The 20,399-nt window shown below is 44.7% G+C and overlaps 2 protein-coding genes across 2 annotated transcripts in view; both read right to left on the minus strand.

Annotated features, from left to right (window-relative positions):
- The window catches only part of LOC136577984 (uncharacterized), a 1,034,970-nt gene that overhangs the window by 64,724 nt on the left and 949,847 nt on the right, over positions 1–20,399 (minus strand). The window lies entirely within an intron of this gene.
- The window catches only part of LOC136577407 (uncharacterized), a 46,640-nt gene that overhangs the window by 25,746 nt on the left and 495 nt on the right, over positions 1–20,399 (minus strand). The window contains exon 2 of the mRNA XM_066577304.1: positions 11,922–12,251. Within this exon, the coding sequence (XP_066433401.1) occupies positions 11,922–12,251 (330 nt within the window). The remainder of the gene's footprint in view (positions 1–11,921; positions 12,252–20,399) is intronic.

Raw genomic sequence — 20,399 nt, forward strand, 5'->3', positions numbered from 1 at the left:
TGAGGTAACCACTGTATGCAGACTGTTAGCTCTGAGGTAACCACTGTATGCAGACTGTCAGCTGTGAGGTAACCACTGTATGCAGACTGTCGGCTCTGAGGCAACCACTGTATGCAGACGGTCAGCTGTGAGGTAACCACTGTATGCAGACTGTCGGCTCTGAGGCAACCACTGTATGGAGACTGTCAGCTGTGAGGTAACCACTGTATGCAGACTGTCGGCTCTGAGGTAACCACTGTATGCAGACTGTCAGCTGTGAGGTAACCACTGTATGCAGACTGTCGGCTCTGAGGCAACCACTGTATGCAGACGGTCAGCTGTGAGGTAACCACTGTATGCAGACTGTCAGCTGTGAGGTAACCACTGTATGCAGTCTGTCAGCTGTGAGGTAACCACTGTATGCAGACTGTCAGCTGTGAGGTAACCGCTGTATGCAGACTGTCAGCTGTGAGGTAACCACTGTATGCAGACTGTCAGCTGTGAGGTAACCACTGTATGCAGGTGGTCAGCTGTGAGGTAACCACTGTATGCAGACTGTCAGCTGTGAGGTAACCACTGTATGCAGACTGTCAGCTCTGAGGTAACCACTGTATGCAGACTGTCAGCTCTGAGGTAACCACTGTATGCATACTGTCAGATGTGAGGTAACCACTGTATGCAGACTGTCAGCTGTGAGGTAACCACTGTATACAGACTGTCAGCTGTGAGGTAACCACTGTATGCAGAAGCCTGTCAGCTGTGAGGTAACCACTGTATGGAGACTGTCAGCTGTGAGGTAACCACTGTATGGAGACTGTCAGCTGTGAGGTAACCACTGTATGCAGACTGTCAGCTGTGAGGTAACCACTGTATGCAGACTGTCGGCTCTGAGGTAACCACTGCATGCAGACTGTCAGCTGTGAGGTAACCACTGCATGCAGACTGTCAGCTCTGAGGTAACCACTGCATGCAGACTGTCAGCTGTGAGGTAACCACTGCATGCAGACTGTCAGCTGTGAGGTATCCTCTGTATGCAGACTGTCAGCTGTGAGTTAACTGGCCACTGTATGGAAACTGTCAGCTCTGAGGTAACTGGCCACTGTATGCAGACTGTCAGCTCTGAGGTAACTGGCCACTGTATGGAGACTGTCAGCTGTGAGGTAACTGGCCACTGTATGCAGACTGTCAGCTCTGAGGTAACTGGCCACTGTATGCAGACTGTCAGCCCTGAGGTAACCACTGTATGCAGACTGTCAGCTGTGAGGTAACCACTATATGCAGACTGTCAGCTGTGAGATAACCACTGTATGCAGACTGTCAGCTCTGAGGTAACCACTGTATGCAGACTGTCAGCTGCCAGGTGACCACTGTATGCAGACTGTCAGCTGTGAGGTAACCACTGTATGCAGACTGCCAGCTGCCAGGTGACCACTGTATGCAGACTGTCAGCTGTGAGGTAACCACTGTATGCAGACTGCCAGCTGTGAGGTAACTGGCCAATGCATTGAGTCTGTCGGCTCTGAGGTAACCACTGTATAAAGAGTGTCAGCTGTGAGGTAACTGCTGCAGGCAGTCGGTGGTTGAGGCGGCTGCTGCTGTTAATCAGTTTGGGTTTATAATTACTTGTTATTTTATAACTGTTACTTTTATATAAAGAAGCAGAATCTAATGATGACCGGAGGAACAGAGATGGGTAATAATGGTTACCGGGATGTTGGGGGTCACCTCGGTGTAACTAGTTAGATGGTTGTTAGACATCCTTGGGGCACCTCACTACCTCGGTGTAACTAGTCAGGTGGTTGTTAGACATCCTTGGGGCGCCTCACTACCTCAGTGTAACTAGTTAGGTGGTTGTTAGACATCCTTGGGGCGCCTCACTACCTCGGTGTAACTAGTCAGGTTGTTGTTAGACATCCTTGGGGCGCCTCACTACCTCGGTGTAACTAATTAGCTGGTTGTTAGACATCTTTGGGGTGCCTCACTACCTTGGTGTAACTAGTTAGGTGTTGTTAGACATCCTTGGGGCTCCTCACTACCTTGGTGTAACTAGTTAGGTGTTGTTAGACATCCTTGGGGCGCCTCACTACCTCGATGTAACTAGTTAGGTGTTGTTAGACATCCTTGGGGCGCCTCACTACCTCGGTGTAACTAGTTACGTGTTGTTAGACATCCTTGGGGCGCCTCACTACCTTGGTGTAACTAGTTAGGTGTTGTTAGACATCCTTGGGGCGCCTCACTACCTCGGTGTAATTAGTTAGGTGGTTGTCAGACATCCTTGGGACGCCTCACTACCTCGGTGTAATTAGTTAGGTGGTTGTTAGACATCCTTGGGGCACCTCACTACCTCGGTGTAACTAGTTAGGTGTTGTTAGACATCCTTGGGGCGCCTCACTACCCCGGTGTAACTAGTTAAGTGGTTGTTAGACATCCTTGGGGCGCCTCACTACCTCGGTGTAACTAGTTAAGTGGTTGTTAGACATCCTTGGGGCGCCTCACTACCTCGGTGTAACTAGTTAAGTGGTTGTTAGACATCCTTGGGGCGCCTCACTACCTCGGTTTAACTAGTTAGGTGGTTGTTAGACATCCTTGGGGCTCCTCACTACCTCGTTGTAACTAGTTAGGTGGTTGTCAGACATCCTTGGGGCGCCTCACTACCTCGGTGTAATTAGTTAGGTGGTTGTTAGACATCCTTGGGGCGCCTCACTACCTTGGTGTAACTAGTTAAGTGGTTGTTAGACATCCTTGGGGCGCCTCACTACCTCGGTGTAACTAGTTAGGTGGTTGTTAGACATCCTTGGGGCTCCTCACTACCTCGGTGTAACTAGTTAGGTGGTTGTTAGACATCCTTGGGGCGCCTCACTACCTCGGTGTAACTAATTAGCTGGTTGTTAGACATCTTTGGGGCGCCTCACTACCTTGGTGTAACTAGTTAGGTGTTGTTAGACATCCTTGGGGCTCCTCACTACCTTGGTGTAACTAGTTAGGTGTTGTTAGACATCCTTGGGGCGCCTCACTACCTTGGTGTAACTAGTTAAGTGGTTGTTAGACATCCTTGGGGCGCCTCACTACCTCGGTGTAACTAGTTAGGTGGTTGTTAGACATCCTTGGGGCGCCTCACTACATCGGTGTAACTAGTTAGGTGGTTGTTAGACATCCTTGGGACGCCTCACTACCTCGGTGTAACTAGTTAGATGGTTGTTAGACATCCTTGGGGCGCCTCACTACCTCGATGTAACTAGTTAGATGGTTGTTAGACATCCTTGGGGCACCTCACTACCTCGGTGTAACTAGTTAGGTGGTTGTTAGACATCCTTGGGGCGCCTCACTACATCGGTGTAACTAGTTAGGTGGTTGTTAGACATCCTTGGGGCGCCTCACTACCTCGATGTAACTAGTTAGATGGTTGTTAGACATCCTTGGGGCACCTCACTACCTCGGTGTAACTAGTTAGGTGGTTGTTAGGCATCCTTGGGGCACCTCACTACCTCGGTGTAACTAGTTAGGTGGTTGTTAGGCATCCTTGGGGCACCTCACTACCTCGGTGTAACTAGTTAGGTGGTTGTTAGGCATCCTTGGGGCACCTCACTACCTCGGTGTAACTAGTTAGGTGGTTGTTAGGCATCCTTGGGGCGCCTCACTACCTCGGTGTAACTAGTTAGGTGGTTGTTAGACATCCTTGGGGCACCTCACTACCTCGGTGTAACTAGTTAGGTGGTTGTTAGACATCCTTGGGACGCCTCACTACCTCGGTGTAACTAGTTAGGTGGTTGTTAGGCATCCTTGGGGCGCCTCACTACCTCAGTGTAACTAGTTAGGTGGTTGTTAGACATCCTTGGGGCACCTTACTACCTCGGTGTAACTAGTTAGGTGGTTGTTAGACCTCCTTGGGACACCTCACTACCTGGATGTGTTGTTACATTTATGGGAATCGAGGTAATGGAGAGGTGTGGGTACTGCCATGCGGGCTCATATTGGGCAGCTCTCATCCATTTATGGTTGTTTTAGTCAGAAATCAGTACAAATTCCTTGCATCCAGGAAAAAGAGAATTCCCTGCAATAGGGCAAGACTCCAGTGTGGCTCTCATATTGGAAGTAGGCCCGGCTCATTAAAGAAGGCTCCTGGTACGGCCTATATGTGCATGAGTTAAAGGGACTCGGCTGTGAAGGGGTTAATAAGTTAATTTCAGTTATTTATGATCCTGAGGCAGTTAAATTGCTAAGAACATAGCTGAGGGCACAGTTGCCAGTCATTTTGATACCCCCTTTTTTCAATTTGAGGTTGTCCCCTTTAAGGGTGATGCCAACGAAGGAGTCTATCTCCTCTCAGTGATTTATCCTCTATCTTACCCCAAGCAGATGTCTCTGAATGCTGAGGCGCTCCTGAGCTGCTGGCATTAAGATATGCATCATGTGACTACATTGGCTTTATTATGGCCCTTCGGTCATGTGATGCAGTATTCGGATAACTTCTTATTGGTTGGGGTGTTAATTCTTTTGGTTTCCGGTTTGGCGTTACTGATGGGATCTAAGGCATCCTATTATTTAGGACTACCCTCATTTTTAGAGTAGGTGGGTGGAAGAAATCTCCAGATGCTGGTGTAATACACTACTTAGATGTTTGTTGTTTATGGGGCATCAGGGTAAGGAGGGGTGCACAAGTTTTAGAGGGCATGTGGTCAGGATGGAGGATTTTGCTCTGCCGCTGGCGAACGGGAAAAACGGTATGGCCCTGTACTCGGTTGGAGTTTTTAGATATTCAATTGATAGCATTGCAATGGTTTTTCTAATTGCCAATGTCAGGGGTGTAGAGTTTATGGGTTAATTAGTCAGATATTACGTATGAAGGACGATTACATGGAGGGAGTTGCAGCGGTTAGCAGGTCAGTTCTTCTTTGCTTCACGGGTGATTATTATTGGTTGCAGGTATTCCCGCAGGTTATGTGTGGTGATGTGCGGCTGGAAGTCCCATACATCACATGCACAGATGTCAAGGGAGCTAAAGCAGGATTTAGTGGTGTGGTTGGTATCTGTGACTTTAATGGTCAGTCAGCTTGGTGATGGGAGCTTGTGGAAGCGGAGGAGTTGTCATTAGGTGGATAATGGTTATGGAGGGATTGTTGGTAAGAGCTGGTCGGCAGGAGTTCGTTCGTAGTCAGATTATGTCTAACATATAACCTCTTATAGAGGGTTAGAGATAGTTGGTGTGAGATTAATGCGGCTGTTATATCATAGTCTTGTTTGTGGATGCAGCAATTCAGGGAAGAAGAGCCCAACATTTAGGATGCAGCTCATATAGGTCAGTTTGGAAGGTATTATCAAGTATGGCTTTCTTTCAAAGATGGTATAACCTTGTACCTATTAATTCTGTTTTTTAGGTAGAGCATTTGATCAGCGGCTGTAAGGCAGTAGTGTACACCGCTGATCAGGGGCTGTAAGGCAGTAGTGTACGCCGCTGATCAGGGGCTGTAAGGCAGTAGTGTACGCCGCTGATCAGGGGCTGTAAGGCAGTAGTGTACGCTGCTAATCAGGGGCTGTAAGGCAGTAGTGTACGCCGCTGATCAGGGGCTGTAAGGCAGTAGTGTACGCCGCTGATCAGGGGCTGTAAGGCAGTAGTGTACGCCGCTGATCAGGGGCTGTAAGGCAGTAGTGTACGCCGCTGATCAGGGGCTGTAAAGCAGTAGTGTACGCCGCTGATCAGGGGCTGTAAGGCAGTAGTGTACGCCGCTGATCAGGGGCTGTAAGGCAGTAGTGTACGCCGCTCATCAACGCTCTGCTATCACATTTAGCTTACTAGGGAAGTTGGTAAAAGTATTGGCTGAAGTGTGTAGATCATAATATGAGTTACAGCTGTTTAGATGTGACTTTGGGGCCTTAAGGATGTGTCAAAACATCGTAGCTTTATAATAGTTAGAAGAAAAAAAAAGACAAAATGGGTAAAGGGGTGTGGATTCACTTCTTTGCTCATTTGCATGAGAATATATGCCTGATTAGGACTTTGCAGGCGTTTATGTGTCTGTGCCCGCAAGCACCAGGTTCTTTGTTGATCCATGTACCCTGTTTTCCTGGAGATAAAACCTACCCTGGAAATAAGCCCTAGCATGATTCTTCAGGATTTATGAGGATGCTTTAACTATAAGCCCTATTCCAAAATTAAGCCCTAGTTGCAGTTCATGAAAAAAAAGTCAATTTAAATAAGGTCCAGGCAGCTATACATGGCAAAAGTAAGATCTTATGGAGCAATAATTAGTAGAAGACCCTGTCTTGTTTTCGGGGAGACAGGGATGATGGACAGTCATTATCTCGCTTTTAATGTATAATGGTGCTTAAAATGGTTTACAGGTGCGGTTTTATTGGAGAAAAAGTAGACACATGGGGCTCATCTCAGTTTAAGTTGTACATGCGCCTGAATAATATGGTGTACTAATTCTTTGTTCATTTTAGGAATTAAGAAAAGTATTGTGTGGATTGTTGGACCCTCCTTTTGTTCACTGGGCTGGGAGAAGGCCAGCAGATCGCTGTTATTCCAAAAATTTGGGATTGTACAGATCACAATTTTTGGTGCGTTAATAGATGTATGAGGTGGAGTGAATTAATGGCGGAACTGATGTATAAAGAGTCACGTGGGCTTAGAGAGTCACATGGGCCCTGTCCAGATGTTTTAATTTTACACTTAGGGGTTAATGACATAGAAGAGAACACATTGATATGTCATGGGACATTGAAAGGGAGATGTGGAGCATTAAAACAAGGTTCCAGACACAGTGATAGTTTTTTCAGATATTGTTCCTCGATTATTATGGTCTTTGCCGAGGTCTGTATATAGCGTGAGAATTCGGAGAAAGGTTACCCCGGTGGTAGAGCTCATGCCAGGAGTGGATGTTTTCTTTTTAGACATGCTGATTTGGAAGGTTTGGTTCCAAGCTTCCATAGGAATTATATAGTACACTTGTCAGAAATTGGTTGGATATTGTTAATATGGAGTTGTGTAGATGATTGAGGAGGCTGCGGGTGTTGGGGGGGGGCCATGTCATTAGTGGATGCCATGGCCTGGTGGGGGATTGTCGCCCGCATTAGGCGGGTGGGCAGGTAAACTTGGGGAGAGTTTGGTGGTGGTAAACTTGTGTCTGTAAGACAGAGTTTACATGAACTGTTAAGTTATTGATTGGTTAATAAACTTGGGCCTGTAAAACAGAGTTTACAGCAAGTGTTATGGTTATTATTGGTTACATTTCTCCCCAATGTTTGTAACCCCGTTAATAAACACCGCGGCCTTATTTATCCAATATTGGTGTCTGTGTCGGTTATTTATAAGGGTTTGGTAAGGTTTTAATAAAGCGTAACATTCCATGAGAAGTTATATGCACACAAATGTATCTGAGTCTGACTGCTTGTTGGTCATTCTCTAATACACTTCTGGTTTATTCACATCAATACAGTACATATATAGTTGAACATGATGCATCACAATACACATGTACGCCCCCAACATCATAACAACTCATGATTGGCTTAGTATGTAATGACTCTATGATTAACATATGTTAATGCCCCAAGTTATATCCCGCTACCAAACATGTCACCTCTAACTAGATAAGAACAAAAAGAACACACTTATACTGTGTTCATTATCCAAGTAGCTTTTCCTTATCAGTGTATGAGGTCCCAGTGTTACCCTTCCCTTAGGCTGTTTTCCTATGAGAAAGGTGCGGGGGAGTGTAATTCCACATTCTGCTTACACATTCCAAGGTATAATATTGAGCTCGGTAACCATTTTACTGCTAGCTATTTCCTATGAAGGTTGATGTATGTATATATATATATATATATATATATATATATATAATGTGTTTGCCTAGACTGAGATAGGAGAAATATGTATTATTACTATAACACAGCAAAGAAGCACTAAAAACCTATAACGATAGAGTAAATCCTGTTTACAACGTTGCTGCTTCCATCTGCTTTGTACATAGAGACTCATTAACAAGGAGAGTAAAAAGAAGACCAAACTGTTGTTCAATTATATAAATAGTAAAACGATTAATATTGAAAGTGTTTGTTTGGCCTTTAATAAGTAATGTGGGAAAAACTGTGGAGACTGATTAGGAGAAAGCAAATCTATTAAATAGTTTTTTTTTCTCTAGTGTATTTACAGAGGAAAATGAAATGTCAGATAAGATGCAGAGTGATAAAGTAAACTCTCCACTAAATGTCACCAGACTAACCCAGGAAGAAATGCAGAGCCAACAGAAAAAAATTAAATACACATTGGCGTATAATCAATGTGGTGCTAATATTCAAAATGGGTCAAAAAGTGAACCCAGAAACTACAGGTTGGTAAATATTATTTCTATTGTGGCACAATGTTTGAACCCTTTTTAGGAGATGCTATCCTGGAGTACCTCAAGGAAAATAGCTGTATAACTTCATATACAGCTATGGCTCTCGCATGCTGTGTGATGTGCAATGCGAGGTTTCCCATTGTAATCAATGGGAAACACTTCCTATTCTCTAAAAACAAAACTGAAATACAATGGAAAAGAAAATTGATTCGTTTTTTTCCCCTTAAATTTAAATGGGGTTTCCAAAACACGAAAGGCTTCTGTTCACTTCCATACTGTCAGGTTTGGGGTTTAAAAAAAAAAAAATACAGCAGACTGTGCTATTTTTTTTAAAAAAAATGGAAACTTAACAAAACGGAAACAAACTGAAGCCTTTCCATTTTTTATAAACACCATTGATACCAATGGGAAAAAAAATTATATGTTTTATTTCAGTTTCAGAGAGAAGGAAGCTCTAAACTAATGCAGGTGAGAAAGCAGCCTAACTTGTGACTGAGATAATTAGAAGTTGGAGCACCGGCGCCCCGGCCCGCCTCTCCTCATTGAAAATAGTGCAGGGGGGTGGAGAGGGAGCTCAGAGCACTGATCCTTGCTCTTCGAGCATCCTCCCGCTGCAGAGAGAGACGCTGTATATCGGCTGGGCGTGAAAACCCAGCCGATATACGTTCGTGTGAATGCACCCTTGCACAGACAGATATACTCTGCAAGCAACTGTAAGATATGAGGAGGTCATAAATACAGGTTTATAAAAGAGGTCAGCTTAGTGCTCTTGCACATTTGTCACACAGGTCCAAAATAAAACCCATAAATATCTGTACCTCTCATTCCCGCCTCCAAGACTTCTCCAGAGCAGCACCAGTCCTCTGGAACGCACTATCCCAAAACTATCTGGGCAATCACTGACTCACACAACTTCAGGCGTGCTCTAAAAATGCACCTCTTCAGGGAGGCATACCAAATACCCTAAACCAAACCCTCTTGTACTCCACCTGCACATGCTCCTTGTCCTACCGACTGCAATCCCTGCTAGCCACCATCAACCGACCCCTGCAGTCACACCAATTCAGCCGCTGTACGGCTTAAAGGAGATGTCCCGCGCCGAAACGGGTTTTTTTTTTTTTTAAACCCCCCCCCCGTTCGGCGCGAGACAACCCCGATGCAGGGGTTAAAAAACCCACCCGCACAGCGCTTACCTGAATCCCGGCGGTCCGGCGTCTTCATACTCACCTGCTGAAGATGGCCGCCGGGATCCTCTGTCTTCATGGACCGCAGGGCTTCTCTGCGGTCCATTGCCGATTCCAGCCTCCTGATTGGCTGGAATCGGCACGTGACGGGGCGGAGCTACACGGAGCTACACGGAGCCCCATAGAGAAGAGGAGAAGACCCGGACTGCGCAAGCGCGGCTAATTTGGCCATCGGAGGCCGAAAATTAGTCGGCACCATGGAGACGAGGACGCTAGCAACGGAGCAGGTAAGTATAAAACTTTTTATAACTTCTGTATGGCTCATAATTAATGCACAATGTACATTACAAAGTGCATTATTATGGCCATACAGAAGTGCTTACCCCCACTTGCTTTCTCGGGACATCTCCTTTAAGTCTGACCATTGTCTATGTGTATAGCACCCCTCACTCTCCACCCCACCATACCGTGCCCATCTCCAGCCCCTTTACCTTCTGTATCACCCCACTATCTGTAGTCTATAAGCTCGTTAGAGCAATACCCTCACCCCTACTGTTTCCATTAATTGATTACTACATGTAACCGTGGTTTTTGTATCTTTAGTTTTTGCATCTGTTCTCCCCTGTTTTGTAAGCTCTGTGGAATAAAAATTATTATTATATTTTTTGTAGCTTTGTCTTGGATTTTTCATAAAGGCATAAAGTTTTATTATTGACATATTCTGTATCTATGATATAAAAGGATTGTTCCATACTCCATGTGCCGTATCAGGTAGGATATAGACCTTAAAGGGGTTGTCCCGCGCCGAAACGTTTTTTTTTTTTTATTCAATAGGCCCCCCGTTCGGCGCGAGACAAACCCAAGGGATGGGTTAAAAAAAAAAAAGGTTTAGTACTTACTGCTGCGGCGACTTCTTACTTACCTTACCAAGATGGCCGCCAGGATCTTCACCCACGATGCACCGCGGGTCTTCTCCCATGGTGCACCGTGGGCTCTGTGCGGTCCATTGCCGATTCCAGCCTCCTGATTGGCTGGAATCGGCACACGTGACGGGGCGGAGCTATGAGGACCAGCTCTCCGGCACGAGCGGCCCCATTCACCATGGAGAAGACCGAACTGCACAAGCGCGTCTAATCAGGCGATTAGACACTGAAATTAGACGGCCCATGGAGACGAGGACGCTAGCAACGGAGCAGGTAAGTGAATAACTTCTGTATGGCTCATAATTAATGCACAATGTACATTACAAAGTGCATTAATATGGCCATACAGAAGTGCTGAACCCCACTTGCTTTCGCGGGACAACCCCTTTAACCATTGCACTATAGAGCGGCACACAATGGGCCTATGTGTCCATAATACACACCTGCAAAGCATATGTTATCACTGTGTGCATGAGCTCATTATTTACAATGTCTCTCTTATGTATGTGTAGATGCATAGTAGTCTATAAGCCCATCTTCAGCTGAAGATTATTACTAAGTAGTGACAATTACAGTCCGGGCTCAACTGAGCGCTTCTCCTATTTGTTTCCGCATCAGTGGGGATCTCAACACCCGGACCCACCGATCAAAACTTCTAATCTATTGCTATGACATGTCAAAGTTTTCTAAAGGTGCAGTTACTCATTAAGGGCTCCTGTCCATGGGCAGATTGGACCCTGCATGCGGGATTCCAGCAGCGGAGTTCGACCCGATGCCCAGACGGTGACCCCAGGGTATCTGTCTGGTGTCTCTTCTCTGTGCTGCGGATGTGCCAGCCTGCGCTCCAGCACGCATGCGCAGTACGGAGGACGCTGCGCCATCGCTATGGCGATGACACAGCTCCTGCAGCCATTATACAATGATGATCGCAGACTGGCCGCGGGATGGTCGGCTACCATTGACTTCAATAAAAGCTGTCAGTGTGTAGCCCACACAAAATTGCGGCATGCTGCCATTTCCCAATTGATTTCCGCTCATGGTCAGGAAATCACATTTTTACATAGCATGCTATGGGGTTGGATTTGCTACGGAGTCCGGAGGTGGAATCTTGCTCCGTACTCTGCAATGCAAATCCATCAGTGGACAGGACCCCTAAAAGGTACAATTATTTTGTTTCTCCTACTGAAAGCAATAAAACCTTTCAAGTGGCTGATATGGTACAAACTTCTTCTATTGAAGCCTTAGGCCTTATTCACACAGGCAACAAAATTGCACAACTTTGTAGCGCTACAAAAACGTATGTATGTGAATGAACCCATTGGAAACCATGGGCTTCACATACATGCGTTTTTGTAGCGCTTGTGAATAAGGCCTTATTCACACAAATCTTTTGTGGAACTGGCTTTTTACTAGACAGCTTGATTCAACTGGCCCTAAAAACATAAAGACAACTGAGAAGCCGGAGACTATGGAGCAGCTTATAATGTACTTACCAAGAATGTTTAACTGAATTTGCTTTTCTTGAGTGTTTGGACTGTAAATCACTATGCACTTGTATTTGCCCTTATCTGTCACCATCACATTGTGGATGGTTAGAGAGGCATTGCCCTGCATGACTGCCGGCTCATTGATGGTGAATCGTGAAGTAGACCACTGTGTCTTACTGTCATATCTTGCAATTTCGTTTTCTTCAAAGTGCCAGAAGATGGCCAAGAACTGTCGGCTTATCGGATAGTTTTCCACTTTGAAGGTACAAGGCAAAACAGCATCAGTCCCAACTATCCCAACTCGTGAAGGAGGAACAGTAATCTCAAGTGCATGACCTGTAAGAGAGAAATATGTTATTATAGGGCATTTCCAACTTTTGGGTGGTAGGGTTTGAGGTTCAATACCCTCTAGAAGAGTGGTGGTCTCCCGAGATCTGTTCTTGCTTTTGACCAAGTACGGTAAGATTCACAGTCCATTGACCTATGAAAACTCCAATACATGCACTGAATGATCACTGCACTAGGAACAGCTACTCAATAATGGGTTGGTCCACCTTTTGGGGTGATCACAGCTTTCAGGTGTTGAAGAACAGATTCCACTAGTTGGTAAACACACTCCATACTCAACTTGACCCATACTCAACATGTAATTTTAAAAACATTTTTTTGGACAACACACATATAAATTAGGACTTGCACCCCAAAATGGATCCCCCTGTTTGTCCTGTGTTCAGAAACATACACATTGTGGCCCTTATTTTATGTCTGTATGCACAACGGGGCCCAAACCGAAAGGAGCAGCCGGTGGCTTTCAAAACAGAAATTTTGCTTGAAGGTGTTTTAGGCCCCATTGCTCACTTGTAGAGCTCTTGGCTGCCAAAACGGATAACGGCAATCACATGACGGGGGACTGCATACGGCACCCCCTGGTGACATTTTCCTGTACTCGGCTATCTTTGACAGCTGGGGCAGGAAATTTTTTAATTTGCCAGGCTCTCCTGCCTTCTGGAAGGACCAGATCACAACGGGAGATCGTGGAGGATGGAAGTGAGTAGTTTCATCACCCCACGAGAACGGTGATCGTGTGACTAGGGGCCACATACTAAGGCCCTCGGTGACATCTCTCTGCTCTCAGCTATCTTTGATGTGCTGAAAAACTTTTAAAAAATTCTAAATGGAGTAAAATGGAAAAAAAACAACATTCCGCCATCTTTCAGTGCGTCTTGTTTCTACGGCGCACAAACTGCAACAAAAGTGACATGATAACTTTATTTTATGGGTCCGTACGATTACTACGATGTCAAACTTGTATAGTTTTTTTTGCTGTACTACTTTTATTTTTTTTTCAAAGACATTTTATTTTTTTAAATTTCTTTCTGCCGCCATCTTCTGCGCGCAATAACTTTTAAATTTTTCCATCGATGTAGTTGCACGAGAGCTCATTTTTTGCAGGATGTCCTGAAGTTTACGTTGGCACCATTTTGGAATACATACAACTTTTTGATAGCTTTTTATTGCATTTTTTCTGGGAGGCAGAGTGACTGAAAAAGTGCATTTCTGGCGTTCTTTATTTTTTTTTTTCAAACGACGTTCACCTTGTGGGGTAAATAATGCACTACTTTGATAGATCGGACTTCTACGGACGTGGCGATACCAAATTTGTATTTTTGCTTTATGGTTTAGATTTTTTATTATAGATATGGCAAAAGGGGGGTGATTTAAACTTTTGGTACTTTTTTTTTTTATAATTAATAAAACATTATTGATCTTATTTTAACTTAATTTTTTAGCCATAACTAGCGATGCTTTGATCACTCCTACAGTATGATATAATGCCATAGCATTACATCATATTGCAATCTGACAGGCAGTCTATCAAGTCACCCCATAGGAACAGCTTGATAGGCAGTCTACTAAGGCAGCCCTGGGGCCTTTTAGAAGGCCCCGGCTGCCATGACACCCACACGGCTCCCTGCGATCCCATGCAGGGGGTGGAGGTGGGGTGAGGCCTATGGGACACCCAAAGATCGTTCGGGGGGGATTTAAATGCCGCTGTCAGAATTAAGGGTTAATAGCCGCGCTCGGCTGTGCGGCTGATTGCAGCTATTGCCCTTGGGTGTCAGCTGCAATAAACAGCTGATGCCTGCGCTGTATAAAGAGAGGTCACGCAGCGATCTCTCTTCGTACATAGGCCGCTGATACAGGCCGTCAAAAGGCGTATTGGCGGTTGTTAAAGGGTTAAAATCCCAAAGAGACAGATTTATTATGTTTGATGTTTTGAACTCAGGCCTTTATGTCTCTGAAGGATTTATGGCGGGTTATAACATCTAAGAGATCTGGTACAGGGATAGTGGCCAACCAGGCCGTAAAACTCTCACACTCTTATCTGGGGGTTAATTAAGGACTCTGCAGCTCATTCTGTTGAGGTGCTTACACACAGAACGATCATCCTTCAAAAATCACCGGATCATTCCAATTTGAAGAATAATGGTTCAGTCCAAACACGGCCAATGACTGAACGATAATTTCTTTGCTTATTGTTCATTTTATGCAAGCAAGAAAATCATCATTGGGCCGTTCGCTAATCCTTTGGTTTAAACACCAATCATTCAGTTTTTTTCATTCACTGGTTCAGCGAACTGAACCATCCTGGTAAAAAAAAAAAAACTTTAACTTTTGTGTTTAACCTGACCACTCGAGCAGACTGTGTCATTGTTGTTCGCTCATGGGAAAGATTATCGCTATGTGTAAAAGTACCATTGTCATGCTAATCATTTTCTTAAATGCAAATTAATCAAACCACGTCTCTGTTCTCTTACATATTATATATATATATATATATATATATATATATATATATGTGTGTGTGTGTGTGTGTGTGTGTGTGTGTGTGTGTGTGTGTGTGTATGTGTATATGAGTATCTTATGTAAAAAAAAACAAAAAACTGTCGAAAGTTTTAGAACACCTCAACGTTTCCAGCTATTTTTTACATTAACAGAGTTCAAGTCCAGCAAATAATGTGAAAGGGTTCAAAAGCAAGTTGATAATGTAAAAAAAATTTATGAAATTTTAACCTGAAATGCAACAATAGGCTGAATTTATTGCATCAAAGAATCCTTACAACAATGGTATGGACCTTATATCAAAAGTTCATCACTAAGCAAATGCAGAGAACAGAAGGCGTAAAATATCCAAGTTAAAGCATAACTTTTATTAAGATATGATTATGGTATATGGCGCCTTGACAAAACATGAAAATACATAAAGTTATCAAGTCCAGAAGGACAAACACGGTAATAAATGTCACGTATCATGCCAACAATCACACATGTATAGAAAGATCTACACCGCAGCCATAAAAATGCTCCCTGCAACACAGGATAATTCAGTGATGATAAAGGTTGGTGAGTTTGGTTGCATGTTGAGTGTGTCTATCTTGCTATGTCATGTGATGTGGTGTGCATAAATCTATAATGAGGACCTTCAGAGCACCTTCAGCTCCCCTGTATCGAAACTGGCTAGGAAGGAAAGGCTCCCTAGCAGGAGCTGAGGGTCTTCCCTCTTCCCCGATCAAATGGAGAAACCACAGGGGCGCAGAGGGACATCTCTGGTTTTCTTTGTGCCTAATATGGAGGAGACGGAGAGACCGCTGGACCGTATGTGAAGCGCATGTGAGTGAGGCTAAATGTTTCCCCACAAAGTCGCACCACAAGAGAGAGCCGTAGTGAGTAATTACCCTTGCAAGTGACAAGAAGTGTATACAGTTATATAACAGTGCAGAAGTCTACCAAACCCCTAAAGATAATATTGAGATAATTCATGATTCCTATGCGGCTGTCTGAAGTATAGATTACCGTATAGTGGTACACCTGTAAGAAAAATCACTAGTAAAGTTTTACCGGGCCTCCACTGTTCCGGAGGACCCGAGGTACTATGCACTTATCCAGTGTGTTCAGTGCACCGTGTGTGAATGCCAGTGTATGAAACGGTGGCGTCACAAACTGACAACTACAACCCTCCTCATTACCTGTTTATTGTACGTAATTTCCCAACTTGGCTGTTGCACATGCGCAGTGTCGTCAATAGTTCGGCATTTCCTACTAGGCAGTGAATGCTATGTCACTAGTGACTGGGTACACTGCCCTGCATGATGGAGACTGCTGGCAATGTACACTTGGTCACCAGAAGAAGAGGATTCAGCCGGCTGGAGGGGAGGTGACCCGGGGGAATGCAGGAGCCAGAAAATGCAGTAAGAAGGCTGACGGGGGAGGAATAGCTGGTACTATTGTACATTGTCACCACTGGAAGTTAGAGGTTTGACAGGGCTTGCATGGAGGAACACCCCTGCCACGCCCCTAGCTCCGGATTGGCTGAATAATGGAAGGTCCTAGCAGCATGTATATTTATGTTGTGCCTTGCCTGGAGGGTTAGGGTTCATTTTTCTGTTAGGCTTACATTATTAGCTGTAAAGGCAGAAGCCTTTACAGCTATAAATGTAAGCCTAATAGGAAAACAAAACCCAGCGCAACATCAATACATACAATGCAGCCATCCCGAAGCAGCCGTCCCCCTTCCATTTTCCCTGGGCAAAAGCTAGCCACCACCTCCGCTGACAGTGTGATGGTGGCGGTGCAGAGGGAATCCCCCTGCAGTTACGCTGTGCCTCTGCTCCCTCACTAGTCCAAGTGGCCACTTTTTTGCAGCCGTGTGACGGCTGTCTGCTTTGTCCCGGCCGCCAATTGCCCTGGTCACTCACTGTTCTTTTTCCGCTGTCCCCGTGCCTCTGCTGCTCCCGCCTCTGGTGGTGCCTGCAGCGCTCCCAGTGTTGCCGCTGCCCTCCTGGTGTGTGAAAACGGCCCTTGGGGGATTAAACACGCCCCCACCCAATCAGAAGTTGGGGGAATTACTAAATTGTAAGACAGCTGTATTATGTCGCCACCCCTTACTCCTGGTGGTGACATAATACAACAGTACCGGAATAGGTAAGTATTGATTTTCTTTTTTTAAATGACGGACCTCCTTTAATCACACCATGCCTCTGCCTGTCTGTGTATGTATGTCACTTTGTTCAAAGGGGCTACAATGGGAGAAGATGGAAATTTGTAGTATGATACTTTGTTACAATGCACACCTCAGCTGCTGCAGAACTTCATTTTGAAAAGTAAAAGGGTGCTTTAGATCATTCAAGGATTGAAGAAAGTGACATACATACACAGACCAGCAGAGGCATGCTGTGATTTGTCTTTAACCATTTACTTCTCCAGTATTCACTTTAGAGGAAATGCAGGACACGCAGGAGGTGTGACTGGTGCACAATCACCGTGATGTACATGTATGCAATGCAGGAAGATACTCGTACTGCATTAAGGGGTTAAAGGGGTTGGATACATTAGACAACGCTTTTATTGATGGCTGCTGCATGGGACAACTCCCTGTAGCTTCACAGTGGATGACGTGACATGACAGGGTGGTGTCTCCAACTGTTTCTTATTACATATTGGCCTCCTTCAGCAATAAAGGACATATATCACATAGAAAACATATCTGTGTAATATATGAAATCTCTCTCTTCTGTATATACTGCACACTCGCTGCTTCTTTCAGGAGTATTTACATATATTCCTCCTCTCCCATCTCGGAATTCCTTCACTCTGGACATTCAGCCTAAAGGGATATCGTGGTTTGTTTGTATAATGAAAAGTTCTACAATTTTCCAATACACTTTCTTTATGAATTACTCTAGATCTCTGCTTACAGTCATTGAATGTGAATTCTTATTGTTTACTTCCAGAATATAAAATCTACCCTGGTCATAGATTGAACAAAGGGTTCATTCTAGTTCTAGTCCAGTCCTACACTTGCATGTCCATCACAACATGCCCGAAGAGATGTATATTCCTTGGAATTAAACAATAAGGATTCCCATTCAGTGACTTCAAGCAGAGATCTTGAATACCATAAGGAAATGATGGGAAAGTATTTTGGGAAATTTTTTGACCAGTGAACTAATAAAAGTTATTTGCTGAAACTATAATACCCTGAACACAAGGGGTTAACCTAGGAAAGCAAGATATTCCCTGTGCACAGGATAGGGGATAACTTGCTGACTGGTGGGAGTCTGACTGCTAGGACTCCCACAGGTCCAGAGAAGGGGTCTCCAGCGCCTCCTAAACTGCGGGAAGTGGTGGTCACACATGTGCACCGCTGTTCCATTCACTTCAATGGGACCGCTGGATCCCCATTCCCTGGTTTGGTGGGTGTTCTGAAAGTTGTAACTCCACTGATCAGCAAGGTATCCCCTATCCACAGGATGCAGGATTATAACCCCTATAAATCAATGGAGGTTATGTATTCTTACATTTGTCACTGTTCATAACAAATAATAAATACAATATAGAATAGTTCTAAATAATACAAATGATACAACTGTACAAGGATGAAATACCACCGCCACACCGTGACAACATATCACCACCATGCTGAGACTGAATAATACCAGCATGCAGCAAATTGAAAATGCTACAATTTAGTTATTAAATAATACCAAACAGCGATCAGATGACACTTCCAGGCAGGCGCCCAGTAGAGTATCATCCTACTGCAGATCATGCAAGTACGGTACTGACTACCTGCAGTTGTAAAGGGAAGGGGGGGCGCAGTTATGTTTCTGTTTGCTTCGCTTTGTTAGGACTGTTTCTTTAATGCTAGCACAGGGGACTTGGGGAGGGTCTGTCTCTGGTGGGACTCGACAATTTTCGGTACCTGTAAGTGGCAGAATTCAGAAAAAAGGAGGGGGACACATTCGGTATCTCCACATGGGACCAAGTCAAGGCAAAAAACAGTTATGTCCTATAGACTGACAGAGAGAGGAGAATATTCAAACCTCAACGGGCAAGACTGTACTCTGAAATTACACCACAGTCTGCTGCTTCTCCTCCCGTACCTAAAGTTAATCGGCCGCTGGCCAACCCTGATATGGTAGGCCTGCAGTACACCCGGCTCTCGGGTCAAGTTATATTGCTTCTGTTCCCAGATAACCGGATTTGTTCAGGGACTTGGACTATTACTACCGAACCGGTTCTCAGGAATATTGTTTTACTTGTAGCGGCCATTGCATTCAAAACTCACTTCAAATTAAAATTTATTGAGCATAACGCTTGAGAAGAAGGTCTTTCCTCTCTTTCCTCACAGTTCCTGCTATACTGCTGTGCCACGGGACATCTCTAGGAGTATAAATACCGTCTGAAACTGAAAGAGTAGCTGGAACCTGAGGATGAGGGTCTCCTCGCACCACTACTGGAATGTGTTGATCAATCAATAGTAACCCCTGTGGTGAGGCAAGCCCCAGTTTAGACAGAATGGTCTGCATTCCACAAGGAAGCAAAACGGTCCAAATCCTCAAGCCGGGCCCCTCTGGTGGATGGGGTTCTGTCCCAGCCTTAACTCTCCAGGTACATCACTACACAGTCACAGACAGAATAAACAGCTGTTACATCCAATGGCTCATTGGTGCCACCTTCTCTGATTGGAGTCACTTGTTTCCCAGTCTTCTCAATCTAAGCTACAACTCGCATCTGCCACATACAATTCCCTTTCTAGTTACATAAGCTCCCTATCCTGCTGCCCTTTTTAAAAGTATCAGCTTGCTTCATTGTGCCTTCTGTGCCACTAATATAGTGCCCCTAAAAATATATGATGCCATTCAGATAGAGCCCCCCAAACTAAGTGTTAAACTAGTATGTTTCCCCCAAATACCACCATTTATATAATGCCCCACAGTAACTATCACCATTCACATCGTGACTCCTCCAATGTTCCCTGACAGTAAATGTCACCATACACATAGTGCCCCCCCAAAATGTTCCATCCATTCCATAAATGGAACCATAATAAAATGTCTCTCAAAGTGCCCCACAGAAAATTGTGTCATATAGATAGTGCCCCCCATTACAGAAACTGCAACAAAGTCTTAGGCTCTGTTCTCATGTACATCTAGAGCTCCATTTTGGGTTACTGATTTGCACAGATCTGGTGCAAAATAACTGGCAACAATAGCACTGCATGCTGCACTACTTTGTCTAGTAAAATGCCGGTTGGCATGACAGAAGTTGGATAGACTCCATTATAGTCCGTGGGGCTCACCACCACCATTCACATCAGTTAAATGCTGGACATGGAAGTTCTGTAATTTTCATTGTTTGGCTCCAGTGACAGAGCGGAACAACAAACATAATAGCGCCCTCCAGTGCATTGTGGAAAATATGGCCCTGTTGAAGAGTCCCGGGTATTCTCCCTGCACATAACTAGAGAATAAATTGATACGTTTTAGCAAAATTATAACATCTTAGCCACGCTCAGTTAACTAGGAAAAATGTCTCGATTTGGAGACTTGAAGGCACCTTTGTATTCCCACGGCAAGACTGCTACATAATAAGTCACAATGTGTCACATCCTGGAAGGGTGACAGACCACAGGATGACCAA

Source organism: Eleutherodactylus coqui, chromosome 8 (genome assembly GCF_035609145.1).
Source record: "Eleutherodactylus coqui strain aEleCoq1 chromosome 8, aEleCoq1.hap1, whole genome shotgun sequence".
Lineage (NCBI taxonomy): Eukaryota > Metazoa > Chordata > Amphibia > Anura > Eleutherodactylidae > Eleutherodactylus > Eleutherodactylus coqui.